Here is a 27,569-nt window from a genome sequence, read left to right on the forward strand (position 1 = left end):
AGTGTCAGTAGGTACATTAGCTAGATTGACCTCTTCTAGGGCCTAATCCAAAGCCCGCTGAAGCTTATGGGAGTCTCTCCATGGACTTCAGTGGGCTTTGAATGCACCCCTCAGTGCTTAAGGCCGACATTTCCACTGACACCCAAACTCAGTAGCCATTTGTGAACACGCTGGTCTAAGTGCTCAAGAGATCCCCAGGTGTGTAGCAAGGGAAGAGGACCCCTGCCCCATCTTCCTTCACATCTAGGCCCCTTCGTTTTTGTTTTTTTAATTTTATTTTTCCTGAGAATGTATCTGTGTTTATTATCACAACAACAAAAACAGGTGAAAATCGGGGCAAAAAACTGTTAATAATTTGTCTAGGTAAATATTGGGGTTTATTTTGATGGACGGAAGGACAAAGGAAAATGTATTCAGTAGATTAATGCTTTGATGAATGGAATTCAGCGTGGTTTGCTGCAGAATTAACACAGAACTCAAAACACAATGCTACTCAGAATTTAAGAAAACAATATATCGCTAATCCCCAAATAAAACTTTTCATTTGAATAAACAATTTACTGTTGTAGACTTAGAACTATTATCCTATAAAGACATTTAATTGGGCCACACCATTTGCAGCGCATGCACTTAGCTTCATCCTTTTTTCCTGTTTTTGTTTTTTCAAAACTTTCCAATACTTCCTTGTGTCCTGAAATGTATTCTGATACGGATTTTCTTACCATTTTAGTGTGTCAGATCTTTAAATCGTTATCTGCTAATAGCTTGAAACGTGTACGTGGTAGGCATGAGAGTCATCAGTGCATTCAGATGCGCACACACTTCAGAGCTTTGGTACGCGCCTGTTTGTTTATTGTGTGTATCTTTTAGACTAATACATAGCCATATACACACCGGCTAATGTATTATCGTACTACATATATCTCATGCAATACATTGTATTTTCTGAATAAAACAAGTTATTTTTTAGATATCTGAATGATACAAAAGTAGGGTGAAAATTGGAAAAAAGCGAATAATCATTTTTGGAAAACCTGGGATTTTTTTTGGTAAACTGAAAACGAAGGGGCTTCATTATAGTGCATCTCTGTTTGTACAGCATCTAGGGGTCATGTCTATGACTAGGGTGCCTAGGTCTTATGGTAATACAAATAAATACTACTACTACTAATTATCATTAATATGCAACACAAGGCAGGAATTGTCCATTTATGAATACCTAGCAGTATATCAAGTATCAGAGGGGTAGCCGTGTTAGTCTGAATCTGTAAAAAGCAACAGAGGGTCCTGTGGCACCTTTAAGACTAATAGAAGTATTGGGAGCATAAGCTTTCGTGGGTAAGAACCTCACTTCTTCAGATGCAAATCATCTGAAGAAGTGAGGTTCTTGCATCTGAAGAAGTGAGGTTCTTACCCACGAAAGCTTATGCTCCCAATATTTCTGTTAGTCTTAAAGGTGCCACAGGACCCTCTGTTGCTTTTTAGCAGTATATGTTTATATAGAGCTATAAATGTGTTCAGTGCTTTACAGGGATTAAGAAAAAACACATGGGGTGAAATCCTGGCTCTGGTTTAGGGCCTACGAGCAGACCTGGCCAACTGACCAGTTCTTCCTGGCAAGGCTATAGAGTAAGACATGATCACTCAAATACTGAGAGGGCCTAGTTTATGAAGGGCTTTATATGCAAGTATGAAGACTTGGACTAGTGGCTTTTGGAATAACAGTAACCATGTAGTTCATGGGAGGCAGGTGCAAACGACTCCCTCAGTCCCTGAGGAGCAAGCAAGGTGCTGTATTCTGCAGCCGTTGTAGCTTGCTGATCAGTCTGAGGGAAGCCCAGTTAGGATTGCCAGCAACCAGATGACTCAGCAACATGAAGAACAGGAGTACTTGTGGCACCTTAGAGACTAACAAATTTATTAGAGCATGCGCTTTCATGGACTACAGCCCACTTCTTCGGTTGCATCAGCAATATGATGCCAGAAATGTCATCATAGGGTAATACAAACATCATGATGTGTCTTTTTTGCGCTGTGGGACAAATTGCCAAATTACAATGATACTGTGCACGACTGTAACAGTGTACTTTTCATCCAAGGATCTCAAAGCACTTTACACGCCTCCTTTAATATAGCAAATTAAGTATTGCCACGCCCAACGGTTCAAAAATCATGAGTCAGGCCCCCAGAATCATGAGATCACCTTAAAAATTGAGAGATTGGGGTTTCTTTATTTGCATTCTGTTTTGGGGCCTTTAGGGGATACTTTGATCATTTTTTCAAGCTTTTCTCTGCAACCAGGAGAGCTAGAAACTCTTTTTTTTTTTAACGCCGGCTGAAATTCCCACTTTTCTGTAGGATTTGGGGCATAAAGAAGAAGACCACATATTGCAAGACTCATGACAAAATCATGAGAGATGGCAGCTCTGGGAGGCACCGCAATGTTAAGTGACTTGCTCAAGGTCACCCAGGAAAACAGTGGTAGAGACAGGTATAGCATCCAACCCTCCTGGCAGAATCACTAGTCAGCATTTCTTCCCCATAATGGCAACGTTGGATGGGCCTTAGCCATAGTTATAATATGCCAGTATGGTATGGCATGGAAGTGAGGAGACTTGGGTTTCATACTTGCCTTTGTCAACTGAGTGACAGTGGACACGTCACATAGGCCTGAACTTTTAAAGTGTCCACTCATATGAGAGGCCTCTGTTTTTGGCTGCCCAACTTGAAATGCCCCAGGCCTGATTTTCAGAGGTGCTGAGCAATGAAGTTAACAGGAGCCGTGTGTGCTTCACGCCTCTGAAAACGAGGCCCTACGCATTTCAAGATGGGCACCCAAAAACTGCAGCGCACTCAGCTCTTTGCACCTCATCTTTCCTTGCTCTACAGTGAGGGGCAATGGTGCTTTTTGAGACCTACAGACAACTGGGGATTTTTGCAAAAGTGCCGAAAGGACTTAGGGGCTTAACAACCAGTGGGGTTTAGCCGCTGACTCCCATAGGCTTCTGTGACAATCCCGCAATGTCAGATGTAAGCGTGATTACGGGATATTCTCCCGCGGCGACTCCCCTTCACTGCAGCAGGAATCACCCATATGCTAGGACGGGGAGAGGTCCCAGATCAGCCAAGCTATTCAGGCACCCAACTCCCATTGCCTGCAAGTCGGTGAGGGTGGGGGTGAGCGAGCAATGGCGGGAGGTGGGCGGAGCCTCAGAGAAGGGGCGGGGCAAGGGTGTTCGGTTTTGTTCGGTCGGAAAGGTGGCAACCCTAAGCTGGGCCTATGTCCATGGAGGGGGTGGCTGGCCCCGGGTTACACGGCATGGGGGCGTTGTGTGTGTGTGTGTGGGGGGGGGGGGGGGTCCCTGAGCCCTGGGCGGTGGGGGGAGCAGCTGCAGCTCTGCCAGGAGGCTGTGCTGGTGAGTCAGCACTTGGGCCCAGCTGCTGTGCCCAGAGACCTGCTGGGCGGGGGGGGTGAACCAGCCTCTCTGGGCCCCACAGCCTGGGGGTGACACTGAGAGGAGAGAGGCTGTGAGTATTTGGGGGGGGGAGGGGCACTCCTCCACTGAGCCCCTGAGCGGGGCGCGCTGGGAAATGGAGTCTTCCTCTGCAGGCCCAGGCTGCGGCCCGCTCGGGTGGAGAACTACCACTCCCACAGTGCCCCGCGCGGGAGGGGCGGTGCCGGAGCGAGGCGCGCGGGCAGGGGGCGGGGCCGCCGGGGGGTTGTCCTCGTCGCGGGCGGCGCGCGCACAGCAGCCGGGTGTGCAGCAGCCGCCGCCGCCGCCGGAGCCGCAGGACCCGCCTCAGCCGGAGCTGCCCCGCCGCCGCCGCCGCCGCGCGCTCAGGGAGCCGCCCGCCGCCGCCTCTCCCTCCGCTCCGCTTCGCCCGCGAGCCGAGCCCAGCCCCGACCCGACCCGCCCCGGCCGGGAAGATGGTGGACCGCGAGCAGCTGGTGCAGAAAGCCCGGCTGGCCGAGCAAGCCGAGCGCTACGATGACATGGCGGCCGCCATGAAGAACGTGAGTCCTGCCTCCCCTCCCCCACTGGGCGCTCGCCCCAGGGCGGGGGGGACCTCAGCCCCCGCCTTTCCTCGGGGGGGGCTGCCGCCGGTCTCCTCCCGGTCTCCCCCCGGACAAGGGCCCCCGAGCTGGCGCTGAGCGAGCCTCAGGCTCCCCCTAGAGCTGGGCGTGGGGCGTGGTTGTGGGGGGTCCCCCATAGCTAACGGGGTTACCCCTGTCACATGGCGTGTGCCCCCTTTTTGCTCTTCCCTGCGAGCACCCCCCTTCCTGGGCGGGGCTCCCCGGCTATTGTCCCTTTACCCCTTCCCGGGGGGGGGGTCTCTGGGGTCGCTTTCCCTCCCTGTCTGTTTTTGGGGTTCGATTCATTGGGCCTGGGGGGCATTGCCCCCCTCTGGGGTGGGGGTGTCATGGGGACACGCGCAGGAGAGGGGAAACCTCCAGGTATTGCTTCTCTGTGGGTGACTTGTGGCTGAGCTATTCCATGCCATGTGTTTGGACGGGGGCTTGAGGGGGGGGTGAGTTAGTACCGGCTTCCCCAAAGGGGTCTAAAGAGCACTGGCGCTGTAGAGATGCAGTTACTTTTTTCCCTTCCTCGCCCTCCCTTGTATCTGGGCGGTGCCGCTCCCTGCCAGCTTTTCCCATTAACTCAGCTCGTCTGTGCCCCCCCTTACACACATCCTCCATCATCCTCTGCCGCCTCCCGTAAACTGCTTCTCCTGACAGGTCTCAGGGAGCCTTCTTCTGGAACCTGAGATCTTTGGATTGTACCTATAAAACCTCATCTTAGAGATTTACATGCATGTTGTCCCTAGCACCTGATCTCACTGTATCATTTAAATTGCTTTCTTAGAGGTCACCGTGCTGCTCAGGGGAATTCATAATTGTGTGTGTCATTTCTATAAAATCACACTGAGGGATTTTTATGCAGGTCTTTCACTATAGCTATTAAACACCTCCCAGTTTCTCTAATGCATCCCTTTTTCATGTCTTCTGTCCTGTATTGTCCTGTATTTGGGAAGAGCATAGACATGTCTTTTCAATGATCTAAGTTTGTTTATTTTTTATTGTTTGTTTCAAGATTTATGGATTTAGCCTTATTTTCATTTTACACTCTTAAAATAAAGACACTGCATTTATCAGACTGATCTGATTTGTGATACTTAATGTCCCTTATTAATAAATGCAGACATCATTTGGAAATCAATAAGTAAGAAATCACTCTGATCTGATCTTGCAAACAAAGCAATCGTGGGAGGCAGTATCAAGTCATTCCAGAAGATTCTGCATTTGTCATATTGCAGAGAGGCTAGACTGGGTGGAGGGAGGGAGGGGTTGCTTTAAAGGGGAAAACTGTTCTTTATATTTGCCTTGTTAGTCAGGTCTGAGCCTTTAAGAGAAGCTGGGGTGTCCTCCCTTGCTGAAGAAAAGTGAATGCTGATCTTGGAATGTCGCAGTCTGTCTAGGATGCAGCTCTCTGTGCCTGTATTGCACCATTTTGTCAATAATCTTGCATTTTTCGAACAGACAGAACTGTCAAAACCTGACTGAGAATGAGGAAGGAAGAGGTATATCAAATGAAATATGGAAAAATCAGAAGATATTAGCTTAACAGTACTCAGTGATTCTAATATCTGATGTTCCTCTCTACTGCAGTATGAATTTTATACAGGTGTGTGTCTATACTGATCGCTTCAGTTATCAGTTTAAGGCAGCGGCTTGCTAGGAGTGCAAGTATTACACCTTATTTTATATGGGTAATGTATCTATTACTATGGCAAAGCAGAATATAATGTGGCTGAGGACATAAGCCTTATTGCAGTATTTCCATTCCTGCAAAAACTTGACTTGCACTCTTACACCAGTTCTAGATTTAAAAGAGAAATTCTCATGTAATCAAGGAGAGGGTTAATCTTTTATTGGCCATCACTGAAACAGCAATCTGGGATAATGCTGCATCTCCAGTTGATGCAGTTCAGCCATTAGAAGCTGATTCACACTGAGACTGTTTGGGCTAAAGCCTCTTACCTTCAGCAAACAAAAAGAAGAGCTTTGTTCTTACGATACTTGTAAAATATCGCTTAAATTTGAGCTCCATTCCGTCAGTGGACTTGTCACATTTAGTTATGGCTGATATTTGTCCCATCCTATCCCCCAACTCCAATTGTGCAGGAGGCTTGTGACCTCACACTCATTTCGGTAGCAACACACATTGATGTGTCTCTCAATGAAAGAAGCTGCGATGCACCCAGGTGGTAGCAAAGAGGATGCCAATTGCATATATTCAAGGTAATGCTGAAATGTAATAGTACAGTGATCCAACTGGATTGATAGTCCCCTCAGAAAACTACTATTAGGTCTTTCTCAGTTGTCCTTCCACAATTGGTGCCTACCACTTCCTGACAGGCACATAACGAGCCTTATTACATCAAAATTTCATATTTGCTTCCTGTTGTACAAAGCAGTTTTTATGATAAAACGTTAAATATTTGTGGTGGCTGTTCTGTTAATAGAAACTCTTAAGTAGAGAGCAATAGCTAAAAGTGAACAATAGATACTTGAAGTATAATTGCCTTTTTAAATGACAATTCCAAAATTTAATTTTATCAGTAACTTAATGACAGATTGTATGTGATGCAGCTTCCAGTTACCTAATTAAATGAGCCCAACACATCCTTTTGGGAGATCTTAAATGCAGCCTTTCTATTAAGGGGTTCAGAATCAGTTTGGTACAGTAGAATCCTTCTGATTAAATCACTCACTGGGTAACCCATCATTGCAAGGAGAATGTACTCTTGAAGCCTTCTGAAAAAGCTTAAAAAGAAAAATGTACTGAATGAAAATGCAGTCATCTTATTATTCAGTGTTTTAACACTTGACTTTCTAGTAGGAACCATCTTTATTAAAAGCAGGATTTTTAACTTGCTAAAACCACTTAACCCATTGATGCACTTAGACAGGGCATATGCAAACAGAACTTGTTAGTGATTCTGTTTAAGCAGGTTAGTATTAGGACTAGTCTACACTACCCGCCCGGATCGGCGGGTAGAAATCGATCTCTTGGGGATCGATTTAGCGCATCTCATCTAGTGGGATAAATCGATCCCCGAATTGACGCGCGTACTCCCACCTCTTCAGGAGGAGTAAGCGCTGTTGACGGGGGAGCCGCGGCGGTCGATTTGCCGCCATCCTCCCAGCGGGGTAAGTCGAATAGGATACATTGAATTCAGCTACGCTATTCCCGTAGCTGAATTTGCGTATCTTAAATCGATTTTCCCCCTCCCCTCCCCCCCATGTAGACCTAGCCTAATGAGCTCAAAGACTAAACAGTAAGGCTTATTGAGATGTCCCACTAAAGTGGAGTATACTGTGTTGCATTTGCCATGGAGGATCAGGATACAATTATATTCTTATAAGGCTCTTGATTGGTCTCTCTCTGTATAGTCTCTGTATTCTTCTAACTATTCAGTCAGTCATAATGTCAACTCGTAGCTTGATTTCTAAAAAGCCAGCTAGAGAAGGTTGGAGGTTCTCCCTGAGTGGGCTACTAAGGGCAGGTCTTCACTACGGGGGGGGTCGATTTAAGATACGCAAATTCAGCTACGCGAATAGCGTAGCTGAATTGGACCTATCGGAGCTGACTTATCCTGCTGTGAGGACGGCGGCAAAATCGACCTCTGCGGCTCCCCGTCGACAGCGCTTACTCTCACCTCCGCTGCTGGAGTAAGAACATCGATTCGGGGATCGATTGTCGTGTCCCGACAAGACGCGATAATTCGATCCCTGAGAGATCGATTTCTACCCGCCGATTCAGGCGGGTAGTGTAGACCTAGCCTAAGACTCTGAACAGAACATCAGTACGGGCACTTAGGAACCCTGTTAGTGTCTTAAGTGGAAGTGAGCTGTTTTTTGCTCTGAATTGGGTCTCTAGGAGGCTAACCTAACTTAGCTTAAAGCTGCTTATGCCACGAGAGAGAAATCAATACCCATTAGCTGTAATGGAATGGTGATGCCTTTGCAGGCTTTTCAGAGGTGGAGTCCTTCCAACCATCCAAGTCATGTGATGCTTGGGGAATTGTTTCTGCCTTTGGGGGGGCACTTCTATTCTATAGTTTTCAGCCTTATCATTCCACCTGTCCTGCCAGACGGGAGTGACTTTCAGTGAACACTGACTATCTGTAAGAAACTCACTTTTGAAGGGCAGTTTTTGGAAGCATTTTAAGGCTTCAGGTCTTTGTATTCTTCAGTGTTCTGTGAGCAGTATTTTTATAGGGACTGCATTTATGCAGCATGTAACAAGAGCAGTCCAAACTATCTCCCTGGTTGTGTCTAGCTTCAGTCACATCTTGTCTCCTATAAAAATTTGTAATCTCCAAGGAAATTCAGTTATGCCATTTTAATACTGAATTACCTTCATATTTGCTACATTTGAGAGAAATTTACCAGTCTTCACTTAACTAAATTAACAAATCCAGCAGTAGACTTTTCGGGGATGGAAAGTTCAGGGAAACTAATAAATCCTATTGCATCCGAAGAAGTGAGGTTTTTACTCACGAAAGCTTATGCCCAAATAAATCTGTTAGTCTTTAAGGTGCCACCAGACTCCTTGTAATAAATCCTATATGATTGTTTCTCTCAAAGCAGGTGTCCAAAATATTATTGTTACAGGAAATATTAAGCTGTGTCTAAACCCACACACACGTGTTGACAGAATGGATTTAGGTGTGGCTTTAAAAGTTTTCAACAAATGTCTCTTGTTGGCTGTCTCCCTGGTTACTTGATTCCGGGCATCTAAATGTCTGTATTACATAATAGTATTAGGCTCTAGTGTGATAGACTAGGAGTAATCTATAGTGGTATAACTGTACATAGTGTTATACAAGTAGATAAATATCAGATTACTGCTGCTTGGAGTTTACAATCTCTACTGGATCAAGAACATAACACTAGTAGGCCACAGTGAGTGGGGAGGACATCAGTAAACACGAAGTACAAAATGTTCTTGGGGGAGGGGTTTGTACCTATTTCGGCTGTACTCAGTTTGAGTGAATAATTTGCAAGTTTCTCATTGGTCCTGAAAAGCTCAAATTTTAATTATGTAACAAATGTTTGGCTTATTGGAAGGCCTCAGGGAAGAGCAAAAATACTAGAAAGGGATATGGAAGAGTGGTTGACTAATATTATAGAGGCTGTTCCAGTCTTAACTGTCAACATGGAAAAAAACATACTAAGTGCGGAATGACTAGGCAGGAGTGACTTGGTAGGCATAGGGAAGGAGAAAACTAGAGCAAATATGTGATCCGGAATGGAGCTGTGCAGAACCTGGACTATGAAGATGACTAATTTTTAAATCTTTTTGGCTTCCCCAAACTCAAGGGAAGTGAGAGTGTGGGAGGTGATTTTAACCACATCGTGGAGGGGAGCACAATGAGAAGTAGGATATTCGCAGGGGAAGTGGCTGCAGAGGATCAAACAGGAGGTCAAATTGGAAATGTTCTTGGTATCAGGACAGAGTACCATCTACTGATGTATACTGAAGTGGTAAGATTGTAATGCATAGGCACTAAGGGCAGAATCAAGGTTAGCGTATAGCAGACAGCAAGTAGTCTTAGTATGACTTCTAGGGAAATCTAGACCATTATGGTTGTGTAGCTAAAGTCTTAAATGTGAAAGAGCCAAAACTGTTTGCCTAGGCACAAGGGGCATAGTTAAAGTTCTATGTGTTACAACTCTTCCCTGTAACCTTAGCGCCTGTTAACATGTGCTAGTCTGTTAGGATTTTGTGACTACCATTCATCTTTTTTATACACGTGGTATGCACAGCATTCATTGTGGCTAGCTCACCGGTGAGTGAACTAATGTTACTAAGGACCCTCGTTGAAGTTCTCTGAATTCTGCAGCTGCAAAAATCCTCTTGTGGCTCTTTTTGCTGAGGCGATACAGGTGTTGGCCATCTTGGTTCCCGTCTGCCACAAGAAGGGGTCTTTCAGCGGGCATGCATCGTAACTGAGCGAGGTTGCTATGAGCCCTAAGAAGGGGCTTCCAAGTAGTTAGGCTTCTGACAAGATACTGAGCTTCTGAGCCTGATATGCCAGCACTCCACTCCCTGTAAATTGTAAGCTTCTCTTAAGGTTTAACTTTTATGCAGCTGTCTTTTTTTAATCTGAACCCCTTTGAATTTCTGGTCCCATCGTTTCCTGCTGTTGCCTTGCATGATTTCAGTGCAGCCACGAAAGGGGTCATGGTACACTGACCTCAAATGCTATGGCAAAGCTACCAAATTCTTTATGGAACACCAGTATTGGATGCTGTGGCAAATTGGGCAGCAGCCCGAACTGTGGGGGGCATAATTTTACTGGCTGAACTAGCTAAAAATGAAGAAAAATCAGTTTCTGAATGTTTGGCTACCTATTTTATGCAGCTGCAGGAATTGAGAGAGACAGCGGTGGAATCTGCGTGTGGAAAGCTATGCCGTAATTGTAGCCTCTTTCACTTCCTGATTTTTGTACACTTACATTTGTAATACTAATGGTAGACTGTCATAAAAAAAAATTCTGTATCTAGAAGGGATCTGCTAATTTATCATGTAATTCCCTCAAGCTGTAGGCAATAACACTCGTGTAGGTACTTCTTGGTATTGCTCAGACAGTTGGAATAAGTTGTAATCTGGAAAAAACAGGTGGCGCAACATTCAAACTCTCTAACCCAACTAAGGAAATATTTGTTTGCTTTAATGTAGACTAAGACTTACAGAAAGAAACAAGGTAACCCAGTAGAGCCACAGACCATCCTCCTGTCATTGAGGGTTAGTCTATATTTTTATAACATTAAAATAGGTAAATACAACCCAGGGGTTAGTGGTGATCTTTTCTGTGCCCAGTCCACAGATAATGCAGTTGTGTTACAAGTCTCTGCTTGAAAGCCTGGCTCATAGCTCAGGTAGAGACAGACTGTTAGCTTTGGAGTCCTTGGGTCTACCAAGATGTTTGCCTTAGCAAACATGGCTACTCTATTGCATATCTGCCTTAAGTACTTTGTTCAAAGCTGTGTACTGAGTGGCTAGTTGACACTTTGGTTTTGCCCATGTTCAAATCCTTTTCCAGGTGTACTAAAGGTTGGTGATGCCACACCCACAGCTCCTTTCACAGAATAGGTAACCACACACCACTGTGTAAATCAAATGGGAGCAGGAAATCTCTACATAAAAATACAAGATCTAAAACTGGCCATCATCTTCAGCAGCCAAAGCCTGGAGTCTTCTCTACTTGCTTCCTCCCAGCAGAACTCCCCTGACTTTAGTTCTTTAACATGTACATCTTGGGAAAACCTACAGATTTATTTGTAAGACAGAAGAAACGCACTGGATTTGCTTTTGAAGTATATACCTGGCTGCCATACTCAGCAGCAATTCAGGACAAGTAGCTCAGCTAACAGTAATATAAAACAATGAGTGGTTATGATAAGGTGCATAGACTTTTTTGAATCTGAATAACACTGTGACCTAGCAAGACAGGGCTAGATGTAGACAATGTCTCCTTAGATAAAGGAGACTCCGCAGGTAGTCAGGCACTGTTGGTGGTGACTGGGTGCAAGAGTGAGGAGGCTCTGTCAAGGTGAGTGTAGCATTACTCTTGGGACTTGCTGGAGCAAATCACCCTGCCAGTTAAGGATCGTTGGTTTACAAGAGCTGGAGACTCTTGCAGATCACTGCAAAAAGCTTCACCATGACCTGCATATAAAATCCGTACTTGGTGTACGGACCCTGTAAAGGTGTGGAGGTCACCCAATGTACCCCCTGCAGTCAGGTGCAGGCCGCAGGTGATCCCTGCCTCTTGTTGATACCCAGGTGAAAGAAAACAGCCCAAGCAGGCTTTCCAGTATTAAAGTGCCTTCTTTAGAAGGTTGTGCCTCCATTAATGGAAAATGACAACACAACAACCAAAAGCTTTACTCAGTTGCTCCAATGACAACACACCACCCTTGAGTACCCCTGCTGGATTCCCTTCCTGGAGCTTGGGTTTCTGCTAGGCATTCAGCCACATGCCAGTCTTCCCCTTCTTGCCCCCCCCCCCCCCGGTGTGTTTTTTGCTGAGCAACTCCCTAGTAGCTCCTCAGGGGGTCCCACACCCACTTCATTCTCCTGGACTGCTTTGGTCCCTTGCCTTGGGAGCACCTTCTCTCTGGACCTGTTGCTCTGTTCTCCAGGGAGACACCATGGGGAGCAGCTTCTTAACCAGCTGCCCTGAGGAAGAACCTTTCTGCTCTGGGTCTAGACTGAGTTCTCATAAGCCTTCATTAGGTAAGGAGCACCTAGACCTAATAAACTGCTGCCCGACTGGTTAGGCAATTAACTATCCATAGGTGGATCTGAGCTGGCTCATTCTCCTTAGAGCCTGTCACAGGTCAGCTGAATGCTGCGCTGCCCTCCCTCCCTACCCATCAGACCCCTTTTTGTCTTTGCCGTAGTCTTGACTGGCATACTGGTGACACGTCGGTCATTCCTCCCAAACAGCGAAGTTACAGCAGAGGCTGCTAAATGCAATTCAAAGAAAAACGTTCTGTCAAACACTCAGTCCCACAGACAGCTATAGAAACAGCAATCTAAATTGATCCCAGAATTCCTTATGCAACCATAACACCCTACTTCCACACAGACCAGTAAACCGAAAACTCCCTGCAAATGGACCACTAACACACATCCTTTTGAGTCTTCATGCTATCTTGAAACATGCATTATTTGACACCTTTGCTGCTGTTGGTTTGTCCTATCTGGCTTAAACCGAGGACTCCATTTTGCCCCATGGCTTTTGGCCAAACTGGTTTCACTATCCACAAACAGGCACTGTGAATAATTTCTCTTGTAGGCATCATCAAAGTTGAGGGGGGAGGCATTGAGGTTAAAGTCCAGTATCCTGCTGAGAGACCTAATGTACACCACTCTCAGTGCAGGAAGGTTGCTAGCATGTTATTGTCTGTGGACCCTGCTTGTGGTAGGGCTTAGGTGGTGTCCGGCGGGATAAGGGAAAGCATCCAGTTTATCTTGGGCTCAGCTGCTGGGACTAGGATTTTTTCTCTTAGGCTTCTGGCTCCCCAGTTGTTGCCTCTCTTTGGCGAAGACACGTGTCTCTCCTGCTGCTGGCTGGGGGTTTTCCATGCTGCAAAGTTGCCCTCCTGCACTGTGAGTACCCTAGCAAGTCAGACTGTAAGCAGATGTGCTTTGCTTTCACCTCAGAGGCGATAAACAGCATAAATTCCCATAGCTATAAGGTACCACACAGCTCTTTCTAAGCAAGCATATTTATTCTTCAGGTGAAAGCATTACAGAGAGAACCTAGTAAAACAATAAAGAACTTACATGTGTGCTAATGAGCTTATCGGAAATCATGCCCTAAGTCCCACAAGGGCTCTGGTAGGAGTCAGTCCTTCAACCCCACATAGGGGATTTTCCTCTTGTTACAAGTTCATAACACCTTTCGCTCAGAACAGAAACCCATTGTGAATCAGCCCCTCCTTTATACAGTTTGGGCCTTCAACCTTGGGTCCCTGGGAACATGTAATCAGCACACAATGGATTTCTCCTCAAGCATAGCTTCAAAAGGTTGGCTCTGGAGGTGGGAATTTGCATTTACCTCCTCCAAGTATGTCCTAGGAAACCCACTCAAATGTTCATTCTTATCTGGCACATTGGGTCCCAGAATTTAACATTTAATCATGTCTCCCCCTAGAGATGTTGTATACAATGACAATAATACACAAACATTTGCATTTTTCATACTAGGTCACACTAGGGGGAATCTCTCAGCTTTCCCTGTCTTTCTGCTTTGCTTCTCTTCAGAATACTCCTTTACCTGGATTTTCACGTCTCTTCCTCCCTACCCATGCATTTTTTTGGAGGTCTTCAGATCCCTACTCTCTACTGCCACTCAGAACTTTCCTAGATGCAGAAGAGTGAAAATGGTTCAATTCTGGTCAGTGTCACCACTGCTGTTAATGCAGACTAACAGCATTTTTGGAAAAAAAAAAAAAAAAAGCAATATTGCGGGGGTCTTCTGTTTAGTCATTTGTAATTCTCACAATTTATCCCCTCAGAATACGTAAAAAAAAAACGCATTCTGCTGCTGTTTGGTGCACTGGATAGAAGAGTGGAGAGACTCCTTACTCTGTCACTTCAAGAAAAAAATCTAGGAGCAGTAGAGTGAAATGAATTAGATGGCTCAACTTTAGGGCTGTTTTGTTGGGAAGCCGTGAAACTGACCAAGGTCATGCTTGTTTCAAGCTGCTGCTGCTCTCCAACTCATGCGCCGGAGGTCTGTTACTTGCTATGGACAAAAGGTTTTCAAGATCTGATATTTTATTGTGCCACTTTATCCAAGGACTTGATGTGCTTCATAAAGCACAAACAAATTCTCTCAAGGCAATACAACCACTTCAGAGAGTGAACAGGCACAGGAAGGAGTTGGCGGCAATCAATGTAAACCAATATCTGAGAAAATGCAGTGCAAAATTTCAAACAAACGAGAACTTTCTCCAGCTTGGTCATAAACCCAGTCGGCTACTGGTAGCCAGAAGCTAGCATTCTGATTTTCATTTGTGGTTCTTAAATCAAGGTCTGATATAGTGAGACACCTCATCACTGCTGTCTCACCTTTCAATAAGTGCTGATGTTGGCTCCAAACAAGGAATATACTTCTGTAAAGATTATGGGGAAATGCCTAAAACTATCAGTTTGGTTTTTAAACTTGGTATCTTAATGATTCTCTGCTTACCTAAATCAGGCAGCATTCCTTGTTGAGTTTACTTGGGGTTTGGATAGAACAGGTAGTATTCTCAAGTGTAAAGTACTCAGATTTTCACACTGAGGACCTACTTCCTCTTAATCTTTGTATCTGTTAGTTACTGTTAGCTTCCTGTTTTGGTCATCTCATCATATGGTTGTGCTCTTAATTTCTAGTCTTTAGCTTTAATAAGTGTCAGGGATTAACATTTAAAGGCATGTGTACAACTGGGCTTCAGCAGGTGGAATGAGGCTCCCTGGGCTGTCACTTCATCCGAAGTAAGGCTATTGGTTGTGGTCAAGAGTTCAGAACAAAGAAAGCTACCTTTTTCTACATGCAGATCTCTTCAGAAGAAGGCCAGCTGAGCAAGCCTCTGCGAATATTGACGAATTAGGCTTGCTGTAGGCAGTGGAGTTACAAGGGTTTTTAATTTATACTACTTTAAGCATGTTCAGTTCCTTTTACAAGCAGCATCGTACTAATTAAAATGTGCCATGATTCTTCCTCTGTCGCTAAAACTGATTAGTATGATAATACTAGTCAGACTTTTTCCCATGTGCCGTAATAACAAGTCTTAGATCTCATTCACCTCTGAATGGGTCATTGAAGAGCAGCTGACATACTAAATTTCCTTAGTTATTCTGTCTCAAACACTATTTAAAAAAAGTATTGTGGTGTTAGCGTGAGCGTGCTTGAGTTTCTTGGTTTGACATTTTGGGTAGTTAGTGTACCCTTGGTGCTTTCAGAAAGTTTCAAGGGTTCAGCAATTATACCATACTTTGTGGCTCACACGAACTTGAGATGGCCTGTTCTTTGGATCTTAATGTTGTTCCAAGTATTTCATTCCAGTCAATATGAAATGTTATTTCCTTTGACACTTAGGTTCTCTCCCTGACTCCCTCTTCTCTCGTCTCTTTCCCCCTCCCCCTCCCGAGAAGGTTGTGAAAGCTTTCGTACCAGACAGTGTATTGGAAACCTAACGTAAAATATTTTGTTTTAGAGATTCCAAACAAAACACCTTTAAACCAATGTGAGGTTGTTGACTAAGTGTTTAATTTCTTGCTTGATTCTGGTGAGCACAAGTTTTACATCTCTTGTGGCAGCCAGGGTCCCTAACTGAGCTACATTGCTTTTAGCTGATGGCCATCTTGCCAAAAAGGGAAGTAACCCATTGTAAGACTTGTTAACATTAGAGGGGACAAACTCCTGTGTGTAATGCATAACTTGATGTGATGCTTAAAGACCATTGAAATTAAGAATGGCATTTCTGCTTTACCTCTGCTTTTTGTTATGGTTTCAGGGTGTTTTGAACCTAATGGTCACATCTTTCCAGAGTCAATCTTAACATAGGTGTGGACCTTTAGGTCATCTGTTCTGTGGTCACCAGGCTTTGGCCCGTCTCTTTGCCAGAATCTTAGCATTCAGTTTTGTAAAAAAAAAAAAAAAATTTTTTTTAATGGACACCCTTTCTCTCTTGTCTTGAAAGAGACGGAAGCTGGTCACCTTTGTCTCCAAGAACTGTCCTCAGTGGCTACTCACATATCCAAAAAACACTATCCATTTACTTTGGCTTGTTTGGATAAGCCAGGGTTCTGAGGAGACTCTTTAAATAAGATTTTTACGTTTTGCTTAAATAAAATTTTTGGTCCTTTTTCAAGGGAGAGTTGGGTGGCCTGAAGAACACTACTACAGAATCTCTGGTCCACCCCATTCCCCTTCCTGTCTGCACACACATGCCTCTGCCACCTTTTCAGCTTCCACTTTGCTGCTGTTCATATTGACTGCTATGTTAAAGCCTGGGGAAGAGCATGTGTATGACCTCCTCTCCGTGCTCTGAACAGTGAATGAATGCCCAGAGTGTGGGATGGATGAATTTCACAAATCTGCGTTTGGGACACAAGCCAGCTGAAAAACAGTTAATTGCATATTCACTTATCAGGGAGTGCCTTCCCCACAACGTACTGGCTTATTCTTGCTGAAGAAATTCAGTCTCAACTTCTTTCCAGTCCAAAACGAACTTTATTACACTAATTAGCATTCACCTCCCTCACGGTTTCTGTATTCCCTTCCTGGATGGTAAGTGTACTCAATGGTATGCAGAATTGTTAATTGTATCAAATGACTTCTTAAACAATAACTCAGTGTAAATGTGTAGAAGCAACAAGAGTGGTCTTAACGTGGCAGTCTCAACTGCTGCTTGACGTTGGTAAAAAGTCTTAAAGGTAAAAAGGTTTTTTTTGGGGGGGGGAGAAACTGGAGAACTATCCACAAGTAGGGATTTCACTGAATGTCTCCAGGGTTACTACTACCCCACAACTGCATACTGAGTCATTGCATGTACTTGGACTGAGCCGATGTCTTCACTGAAGTGCTTGAATGGGAAGTCTGTGTTGGGGTGGAGTTGAGGCAGAAAGTAAGTTGGTTTGTCAATGTTCTGTGGCTCTTTGAGGCTTTTAAAAATGTAGACTGTGCCGTTCTTTTCATGATGTTTCACTTGTCTTTGCAACCTCCCAGAACACTTAAGTACCACTGTCTTTTACTGGATGGTATGGTGGAGTTGCCTTAATGTATGTGGAAGCGTTGCCTTTTAGTAGCTGTAGTATTCGGGCCTATGCCCCGATGGCTACAAGTATGGAAGCTTAACGGGGTACCACTTCTAAGATTCCTTGTGCTCTTTGCGTGAGAGGATCACTAGATATTTTTGATTCAGTTGCCAGTACATACAAGGATGTTTCATGTGAATAGCAAAGCATCCAATCCTGAGACTAATCTTATATTTTATTCACTTTTTCTGAATCCTTCAGACTGTTTAAAAAAAAAAAAAAATCCCTGCCAACTTTTAGCTATTCAGCTGTTAATCCTTCTGAGGCTTACAGTTCACTACATATTAAAACTATCTCATATGAATTGCAACTCACAATGTCTCATTAACCAGAGAACCCAACTCTTGACTTCTGAACAGTGAGAACATGCAGCTTGTATGTCCAATTAGCATATACTGGCTCTCTAAACTCGCTACTGGGTAAGCTACAACCTGCTGTCACAAGTGGTGCAAGACTGCTTCAAGGCTGGAAATATGACAATGACATTATGCAGCTGAAGGCATGGTGGTATTGACAACATGGCTAAAGAGAAACTACTCTGTTGAACAGCTGACTGCAGGGGCAGCTGCAGTGATACAGAAGAAAATTGCCAGAGTGAGGAGGCAGAGACAGCAAGCAGGGATGTGGTTAAACTTCCAGGTGTTATGCCACACTTACTTCTGGATCCGTAAATGTGCGCAGCCAGTTGTTTGCCAAAAACAAGAGTGTTTTAAATATTCTCTCTATGTAGTGAGACCTGGGAAAGTATTAAACCAAAGTATTTATTAATAGTGTAGTGGTTGTACAATTTCTCATTGTAAGTCACTTAAGAATGGCAGCTACAGTGCCTGGCTATAAGAGAAACTCGTGTTAAGGAGACATGAAGTAAATACAGTTGCTTTAATGTGAGTGCCTCGTGGGTTATGTTTAGGACTTCTGATTTTAGTTTTAACCAATAGAACGCCATGATATTAAAAAAAAAAATGAAATTGGTATTTATCCAATAAACCCCAGTAATGTTTGCTTGTATTTAAGGGGCTTGTCTACATGGAGCAGTAATGTGGACTGGGATGTGATATCTAAAGCACGCTAACACATGTATTAATTGGCCTGTGTAGACCTGCTCCTGCACACTAATGGTTCCCTTGTATGCTTTAATGCAGTGCTGTTTGAACCGAGAGTCTCAAACCCTTTTTTTTTTGTTTTTTGTTTTTGGGGTTTTTTTGGACCTCTACATAAAACTCAATTACTAAAAAAATAAACCAGTTAAGAAACCCCAAAAAACAGAAGCTTGTGTTACGTTCTCTCCTCCCTCAGGTGTTTATCTGCTATGTATTTTGAATGCAGAACTTTAGTAGTACAAAAATCCTCTACTTGCCTGTAACCCCACACTAATTTCTTTTGCCTTCATGGTTGTGTATCATGACTGAACTTCACCAAAGCACCTGACACACAGCCATTTTGCATGGAAGTATTTCTTTGATTTGGCTGTTAGTAGGCCACAGCAAGTCTCTAGAAATCCAAACTACTTGGTTAGTTGTCAGTGGTTAATCTCACTGGTAGATGCTTCACCATTTGGAGAATAGTGGTTCTGGAGTACCTGGAAGTGCTTTTATGAACTATCAGTAGTTGATGGGTAATTTTGGAACAGCTACAATAGTGCTGTATGTTTGAACATGGGCATGGAAACTTTTTTAAGTAGACCACACCACTAGACTGGGCTAACACTTAGCTCTCAGTAGTGGCTGAAAATTCAGGGCCAGATTCTCAACTGGAGTAAAGTAGCATAAGCTGCTGAAGTAATTGTCCATTTGTCAGCTGGAATCTGATCCATAATGTGAAACCCTGGCTCCATTGAAGTCAGTGGCAAAACTTCTATAGATTTCGGTGGAGCCAGGATTTCACCCTGTGGAAGTCAATTGCAAAACTCCCTGACTTTAGTGGAGCCAGGTTTAAAGGGTCTGTCATGTTGGTGATGAGCAGAGAGTATCAGATCTTTGAGGAATGATCTCTTTGGAGTAAAAAAAATCTTTAGGATACAATTAAGTGGCTACATCAATGAAGGTTTAGCTAACTTGGCTTTTTGTTTAAGCCAGAAGGATCAACTCAAGAACTAATAGTTAGAACTAAAAATGCAGACAAAGTAAACTTCTGGCAACATCTGTTCACAGCATTTATGCCATTGCTCTATTAGAGTTTGAAAGCATCTATGCATCTGCAGCACAAGTCTACAAGTTAAAACTCAATTCTTATTTGCCTACTACAATAAAATGTCAATCTAAATTACTGGAATGCTCTTTTTGGTTATTTCTAAATGAAGTTCCTTTTTGTGCCCAATTTAAACAGGCAAACTTAGTGTAGACACCAGAAATGTTGGATGTTATGCAGGTTAAGTTAACTACCTCACTAAACTAAGTGCACAGGATGAAAGGTCTCAGTTTCACACTACATCTTTCATTGCCCCCCCCCCCCCCCCCAATGCACACAAGCAACCCAGGATACCAATGGTGACAAAATATGTGACAAGCATGGCCCTGGTGATGTGGATATAGATTCTGAACCGCATGCTAGCTCAGTGTTTAACCGAAGTCTGTTGCCTTAGATGTACTGTATTACAGACACACAAGGTGGGTGAAGTAATATCTTATATTGGACCAACTTCTGTTGGTGAAAGACAAGCTTTTCAGCTGCACAGAGCTCTGCATGTATGTAACTTAAGGAGGACTGTGGCATTGTATACTGAGACCTTAGTGTCCTTGGTGCTGAATTGATGAACTTGGTCAGAAGTAACTTGATTTGAACAAGGGACCCAAGGACTCTGTTGTCCAGGCCCATTCTTTTAAGCAGTACAGAAACACGAGAAAGATCTTACTTGGAAGCAAAAGTTCATCTATTCCTCTTTGTGTAAAATAAGGCTAACTTGCAGGGAAAAAATGCAGATGTAAATGAATACAGGTATGATATCTAGAAGAATGGTTATGCAAGACTCTCCACATGTAGGTGCTGATAAAATGACCACTGGGAGAGTGTACAATCCTGTGCCAAGTAGTGGGCATAGATCAGAGGATTGACTTCAAGAGTAAATGAATTCCACTTAAGCATTTCTAAGACATTGAGCATAATGTGTAATCTGTTTGGACCTGTGCTAAGCAGGTTTGTGCCATTCTGATTTGATAGCTGTGACTGGGGTCCCAGGGGAGCCAGCTGAGGTCACTCAATTAGGGTGAACTGCAAAGAATGGGGCAGACAAGCCCCAAAGCTGGTAGATATTCCAATACTTAGATTTACCAAGCCACCACAAAACAGCTTCTTTATTACCTCACTGGTTGCCCAGAAGCCAACAACACAATTTCCTTAAAGTAACCCAGCCACAGGCCTTCACCCAGATACCCAAGTCAAGAACAATGAAGATTACTGAAAATCCTTTTCATCATATAAAAGAAAAGGTTCTACCAATCCCAAAGTATCAGACACATTACTTCCCAGGTTAATGAATATTCCAGATCTTGCCCAAATACATGCTTACAGCCAATTATTATTAACTAAACTAACATTTATTAAAAAAGAAGAGAGGATGTTTAAAAGATCAATATACATACAGACATAAGAGTGATTCAATTCTTGAAGTTCAGGTTCATAGCCCAGATGATGAGCTTTGTAGTTGCAAAGAGTTTTTAGAATTTAGGCCATATGTTATAGTCCAATGACCAATATCTTATTCAAGGTGTTCCAATTTAACTGGGATCTCAATCTTGCAACTCAAACTTCCCCTGATGAAGCTTAAGCAGATCAGAGATAAAAAGGGTTGGGACCTAAACATCTTTTATACAATTCAGGCCTTCTTTGACGGGTTGGAGTCCCTCAGTGAACAATAAGCCCTCACTTCCTAAGCATCACCTGGTAATTCTTCTCACACATTATATTAACATAAGGCAATTGCCTGTTTTTCCACCATTTGCAGGTGATTTGCTATACACTTCAGAGAGATGAATGCAGTGATTTCCTATGTTTACAGTTCATTTAAATGCTAAGATTTTTTTTTTTTTTTTTGATCTCTGAATTAACAGGATACAGCATACAGGGACTGTTTGACTACATCATTGAGCTTTACCAATATAAATGTGTTTTTAACATAATCTTCCCATATATTTTTAAGGGTTGAATTTGAGTCATTCATCCTGCAGAACACTTAACCCTTTCTACTCATGCGTCACAATAACATTTTACAACCACTCTACACAGACCTAAATGAATACACTAGGTGTAAGGCAGTGAAGAATTGGGAGTGGGGGTTCTGAGGACTACAGCAGCAGGGTTTGAGTAAAATCCTCATTCAGTCCTATCGGATTGCATGCGGCTGCAGCCACAACCACAAAAACACCACTGTGCAGGAGCACAATATGAAGTAGGTGGTAGGTGAAGCATACATTGTTTCTAAGGTGCTCAAAGTGCAAATTACAAAACAGCTCCTAGTTACAATTTGTGCCTACTGGCGTATGGAGTGGATTTTTGCAACTATTTTGTGCCAGACGAGTCTGGGTGGGTGGGTGTATGTGTGTGTAAGAGCAAGAATCGCGATAATGAAACAGATCAGTAAAGGCTGGGTTTAAAAGGGGGCCTGTCCTAATCTGAGCCAAAAACTAACCCACCTCTAAAACTTTTAATCTGAATGCCTTAAACCGTAAATCCCCTTCCTTGGAAGGTGGGAGGAACCAGACTAGCACTCACTTTCAGCTAATACCGGATACAATTGGTGCCTTAAATGTTGCTGGTCTCCGCTGTCTGGCATCCTTGCAAGTCGTGATGACAGTGCATGGACTTGTCGTGCTCAATAGACCAGAGGACAAGAATCTAGTTGCTAATGAATAGGGATTGTCAAATGTGTTAAGTGCCGTATGTATATTCTGCTGTGTTTAAAGTGCTGAATGAATACTTGTGTTCTCCTGTGAAGGAGAACACCTCATAGGTGTTCAGCTAAGATTAAAAAGCCAAGTGACTTGCCCAAGTCCGGCAGTAAATCAGTAACAGGTCTGTATGGGAGCAAGAATTGCTCTCGTACAGTGGTTTTCAAACAGGTACCCGAGCTCTCGGCAGGGAGTATGCAAGAAAAATCCTGTAGTAGCGGACAACGCATTTTATTTAGTAAGACTTGGCAATCTAATCATAGGTATATTATGACCTCACATGGGGGTACGCAGTAGAAAAAAACTGAAAACCACTGCTCTAGTGCCATATTCAGTCTACTAAAATTTATCAGATTTTCTTTACACATCTATAGAGCACAACTGCACTTAAGCAGGGTTATTTCACCTTGATTTCCTCTGTACTACTGTCCTGAAGTGTTAAGAATTCGATTTAATACTTGGTCTCAAGCATTAAAACAATGGCAACACAAGACTATCTCTTCTGGATCTTCAGGATCTAGTTTAAACTTAATAAACTTCCAATCATACCTGTATTTAAGTCAGACGATCCCGAACATGTTTCAAACTTGAAATTGTCGTCTGTTTTGTCTTGATAATGTCTGGTGGTTGCAGTACAGAAATATATGGAGATATACCTATCTCCTAGAACTGGAAGGGACCTTGAAAGGTCATCGAGTCCAGCCCCCTGCCTTCACTAGTAGGACCAAGTACTGATTTTGCCCCAGATCTCTAAATGGCCCCCTCAAGGATTGAACTCACAACCCTGGGTTTAGCAGGCCAATGCTCAAACCACTGAGCTATCCCTCTCCCCAAGGGCTGCAGTAAATCTTCCTTTTCAGCATGTGTTTTGCACATTTCGCTGTAGTAGTTGTAATAGAATAAAGTACATCTAGTACTCGGAACCGTAGAGACAAACTCCTGTTTCATAGGAGCTGGGAACCTGCTCTTCTCTCCCCCTCCCCCCCCCCCCCCCCTCCCAGAAATTAGCTTCTTAAAGAACCTATTAGTTAACCTAGTAAAATATTTTCACTTTTGTTCACGTTTGTAAAGCTACTCATAGTTCATATGTTGAACAAACACCTCAGTTTTTATGGAAACAATTAATAGTTTAACTTACATTTTAAACTACCCTTCAAAGCCCTGGCTTGATCTGCCTGTGGGGAAGCTGCCGGACAAGGCCTGGGTGTAAGAATGAAGCATAGTTGAGAGTAATATGTCGCTGCAGGGAGCTGCTATGTGCCTGGGGGAGATTTCTCCCATTTCATGCTGCAGCAGTCCCATGTCAATTGCAGGAACAGCACTGGTTTTCCCAAGCAAGCACAACCGAGGCAAACTTACAGGAGTTGCCTGTGTTCCATCCCACTGTGGCAAAGTGGGGGATGTTGTAGATACCCCAGTAACAAAGCAGAAAAAGTGTCAAATGCCGGGAATGGAGAAAGAAGATGAGCAGAGTGGGCAGGAGGGAAATGGGAGATGGAAATAGCCCCAGTAAACCAAAGCAGCTTCAAATTTACCTGGCACCTATGAGCCGGAAGTAAAGTTCTGAAACAGAAAGAGGCAGGTGGATGATCAGGATTCATGTGTTGGGCTTATCACCAGGTTGCTGTCCTTGCACTCTACTGGGGTAAACGGTCACACTTGCCTCCAGTTTAGGCCTGGTCTACACTGAAAACTTAGGTCAACATAGTTGTAGTGTGTAAAATCCACATTTGAGTACCATAACTATGCTGACCTAAACCCCGATGCAAACTTAGCTAGGTCAATGAGAGAACAACCATATGGGCCAGATCAATGGTCCATCTAGATCAGCATCCTGTCTTCAGACTGTGGCTGGTGCCAGGTGCTCCGGAGGGAGTGAATAGGAAGGGCAGTTGATAGAGTGATTCATCACTTGTCAGACAGTCCCAGGTTTAGGGACACCCAGAGAATGGGATTGTGTCCTTGACCATCTTTGCTATCCTCCATGCTTCCATTGACCTAGCTATTGTTGCCTGGGGAGGCAGTGTTTCTACAGCAACAGAAAACCCCTTCTGTCGCTGTAGGCTGTTTCCACAGGATTATGCCAGTGTAGTTGTGCTGCAACTCTGTTGCTATAGTCCATGTTGTGTAGACGAGGCCGTAGTAGATGCCTAAACTTTTCAAGCTCTAGGGGAGAGTGCTACTGTTCATTAATCTTTTAAGGACTGTTAATGGTCTGATGGAAGATACCATTTTACAGATGTTAGAATTGGGCATGAGGGTAGACTGGGAAAGTGCTAATATCTTAATGCTAGACAAGGTGGATAAAAACTTTTTTTTTTTAAAGATATACAGTAGTAACTTCAGGCTTTAACATAGGCTATCACAATATATTAAAAGCATGTAACTTAAATTCAAAAAAATCAAGCAATACATGTTTGCCAAACTTTTTTTTAAAAGAGAGTCAGGCCACTGACTGATGGAAGTCATTGGCTAAGCACCTGGAACCGGAGTTTGTTGAAGTGCTAACCAGCTTTTGACAGCAGTAGCTTCTGCAGATGTAGAGAATATTTTCTTTATTTCAGTTTATTTAACTAATTCAAGTCAATAATTGAATTCAAAGGTAAGAAATCGGTGGTTGAAAACGCAGGAAAGCTTGTTTTCATCTTCCAATCTATGGATAAAAAAACAAATGTGAGAATAGAGATACTTGTTTTAAAATTGGAAAGACATGATGACTACAAACATCAGTTAAAGTAACTACAGATACTTCCTTTGTTTAATAAATCAGTTAGTGTTAAACGCCAAACATGCTGATAATCTTCTGTATATATCCAGCACATTTGTCTTTAACTAAAAATGCATAAAAACAATTTACAGCTTCTATTAATACTCTTCAAATTTCATCCACATCACAAGTATATCTATTAATTAAGAAATGCATTAAACATTTTATTATGTTAGAAAATGGATGTCAAACTCTAGAATTGCTTAAATAAATGTGTTGTAGTGTATACTGGGTAGCAAAAAGCACTGAATTTAGGATAGAAGCTATATTTAGCTGCCACTTGTGGTTTTAGTGTCTATCAACCAATGAGAATCCACTTCTTTTGGGAAAATAACAAGTGCAAATGCAAAACTTGATTAAAATTGATTATTTAAATCCGTGATTCTCAAACTTTTCTTCTGGTGACTCTTCACATAGCAAGCCTCTGAGTGCGACCCACTTTATAAATTAAACCCCCCTTTTAATATACTTAACACCGTTATATATGCTGTAGGCAAAGCAGGGTTTGGGGGGGGAGACTGACAGCTTGTGACCCCCCCCATGTAATAACCTTGTGACCCCCTGAGGGGTCCCGAGCCCCAGTTTGAGAACCCCTGTTTTAAACCAAGGTTTCCTGCTTGATGATTTAAATCATGATTAGAATTGTTGATTTAAATCATTCTACCCTGGAGCAAGACTTTCAAAATTGAGGTAAGTTTTTTCTTAACTCTTAAAATTAACGTCAGAATAGTGCAATAGATTTAAATAGCCAAACTTCCATGTTCTTACATCTGCTGTGTCCTGCTTGTATCTGGGTTGTCCTAATTCTGTCATTTTTAAGTGGTCAAGAGGCCAGATTTCTTTTTGGTATTACATTTAACAGCACATTTTACACCAATTACTCCAAAAAATACAGTAATTAGGATCTTGCTTTGTATCCTACTTTGTTGTGTTTCAGGACGTTAGTCAGTTCCCACCTACTTTTATGATGAGGAAGAAATAGTTCTAATCAAATCCCAATGCTGCTGCTCGCAACTCAATAGATCCCTGTGCTGTGAGCTGCCACAAACTTTAGGACATTAAAGTCTGTCTCTGGACTTGGATTTGAGCCCAATTAAAGGGAATCCTTTATACTAGGACAAAAAAGGAAGAGAACCCTCTCTAAAACCCACTTCATCAGAATTGAGAAGAATACTGGTTTCCTTTTAAATGAGAACACTTTCCTTTTAAGCTCGGCTTCTTGGTGATACTGCAGTGAAATCATAATGTGGTATTCTCTTTCCCATCAGCATTAGACTTCTACGTGTTCATAGAAACTAATGATTTAAAAAAAAGCTGTAGATCTGGTCTGTTTCCTGCCAGTGCGGGATAGTTCCCTCCTGTACCTAGGCTCAGGTGCAAGGATGGGTTGGCTTCAGTGCTTAATTTGTAATGAAGGAGGTGCAAGTGCTCAAGCAATTATGTGCTGGGGTTCAAGCAACTTTTTGACATGCATAACTGATGCAGCAAGCCTAGAGGTGGCACAAAATAAGCACTGACTAGCTTGTAATGAGACTAAGGGCTTGTCTACACTGGCACTTTACAGCGCTGAAACTTGCAGTGCTCAGGGGTGTTTTTTCATACCTCTGAGCGAGAAAGTTGCAGTGCCGATGTAGACAGTGCACCAGTGCTGGGAGCCGTGCCCCTCATGAAGGTGGGGTTTTTTAGAGTGCTTGGAGAGCTCTCTTCCAATCTATGCCGCGACTACACAACCCATGTTAAAGCGCTGCAGCGGCAGTGATTTAACATTGCCAGTGAAGACGTGCTCTAGAGCTGCTGTTGCGTAGAGTGTAGACATGCAAGGCAGGCGTGTGCTTCATGATAGCCATATCTGGGAATGAATAAGTGAGCCCTTCTCTTCCTTTCCAGCTAGCGGACAAGTGTGCAGATAATCCACCTTCTGTAGACAGCTAGTGGAGACTTGAGTGACAAGCCCCTTTCATATACTGGGGCTTGTCACTCCTATACTGGGAATGATATGATTAGATTTAGTTCTGTCTCCATCAGCTGGCAGGAAGACGCTAGACCTGACTAACCTGATTGCCTGACTAACCTGATTGCCTTCTATGATGAGATAACTGGCTCTGTGGATATCAGGAAAGCAGTGAACATGATATATCTTGACTTTAGCAAAGCTTTTGTTAGTCTTCCACGGTATTCTTGCCAGCAAGTTAAAGTATGGATTGGATGACTAGACTGTAAGGTGGATAGAAAACTGGCTAGAATGATCATCGGGCTCAATGGGTAGTGATCAACAGTTCGATGTCTAGTTGGCAGCTGGTATCAAGCGGAGTGCCCCAAGGGTCAGTCCTGGGGCCAGTTTTGTTCAACATCTTCATTTAATGATCTGGATGATGGGATGGATTGCACCCTCAGCAAGTTCGTGGATGACACTAAGATGGGGGGAGAGGTAAATATGCTGGAGGGTCGGGATAGGGTCCAGAGTGACCTAGACAAACTGGAGGATTGGGCCAAAAGAAATCTGAGGTTCAGCAAGGACAAGTACAGAGT

The 27,569-nt window shown here is 43.3% G+C and overlaps 1 protein-coding gene across 1 annotated transcript in view; it reads left to right on the forward strand.

Annotated features, from left to right (window-relative positions):
• The first annotated feature begins 3,747 nt into the window (after positions 1 to 3,747).
• YWHAG (tyrosine 3-monooxygenase/tryptophan 5-monooxygenase activation protein gamma) overlaps positions 3,748 to 27,569 on the forward strand; it is a 36,165-nt gene continuing 12,343 nt past the window's right edge. Inside the window, exon 1 of the mRNA XM_005284433.4 lies at positions 3,748 to 4,015. Within this exon, the coding sequence (XP_005284490.1) occupies positions 3,929 to 4,015 (87 nt within the window). The 5' untranslated portion in view covers positions 3,748 to 3,928. The remainder of the gene's footprint in view (positions 4,016 to 27,569) is intronic.

Source organism: Chrysemys picta, chromosome 19 (assembly GCF_011386835.1).
Source record: "Chrysemys picta bellii isolate R12L10 chromosome 19, ASM1138683v2, whole genome shotgun sequence".
In the NCBI taxonomy this organism is placed as follows: Eukaryota; Metazoa; Chordata; order Testudines; family Emydidae; genus Chrysemys; species Chrysemys picta.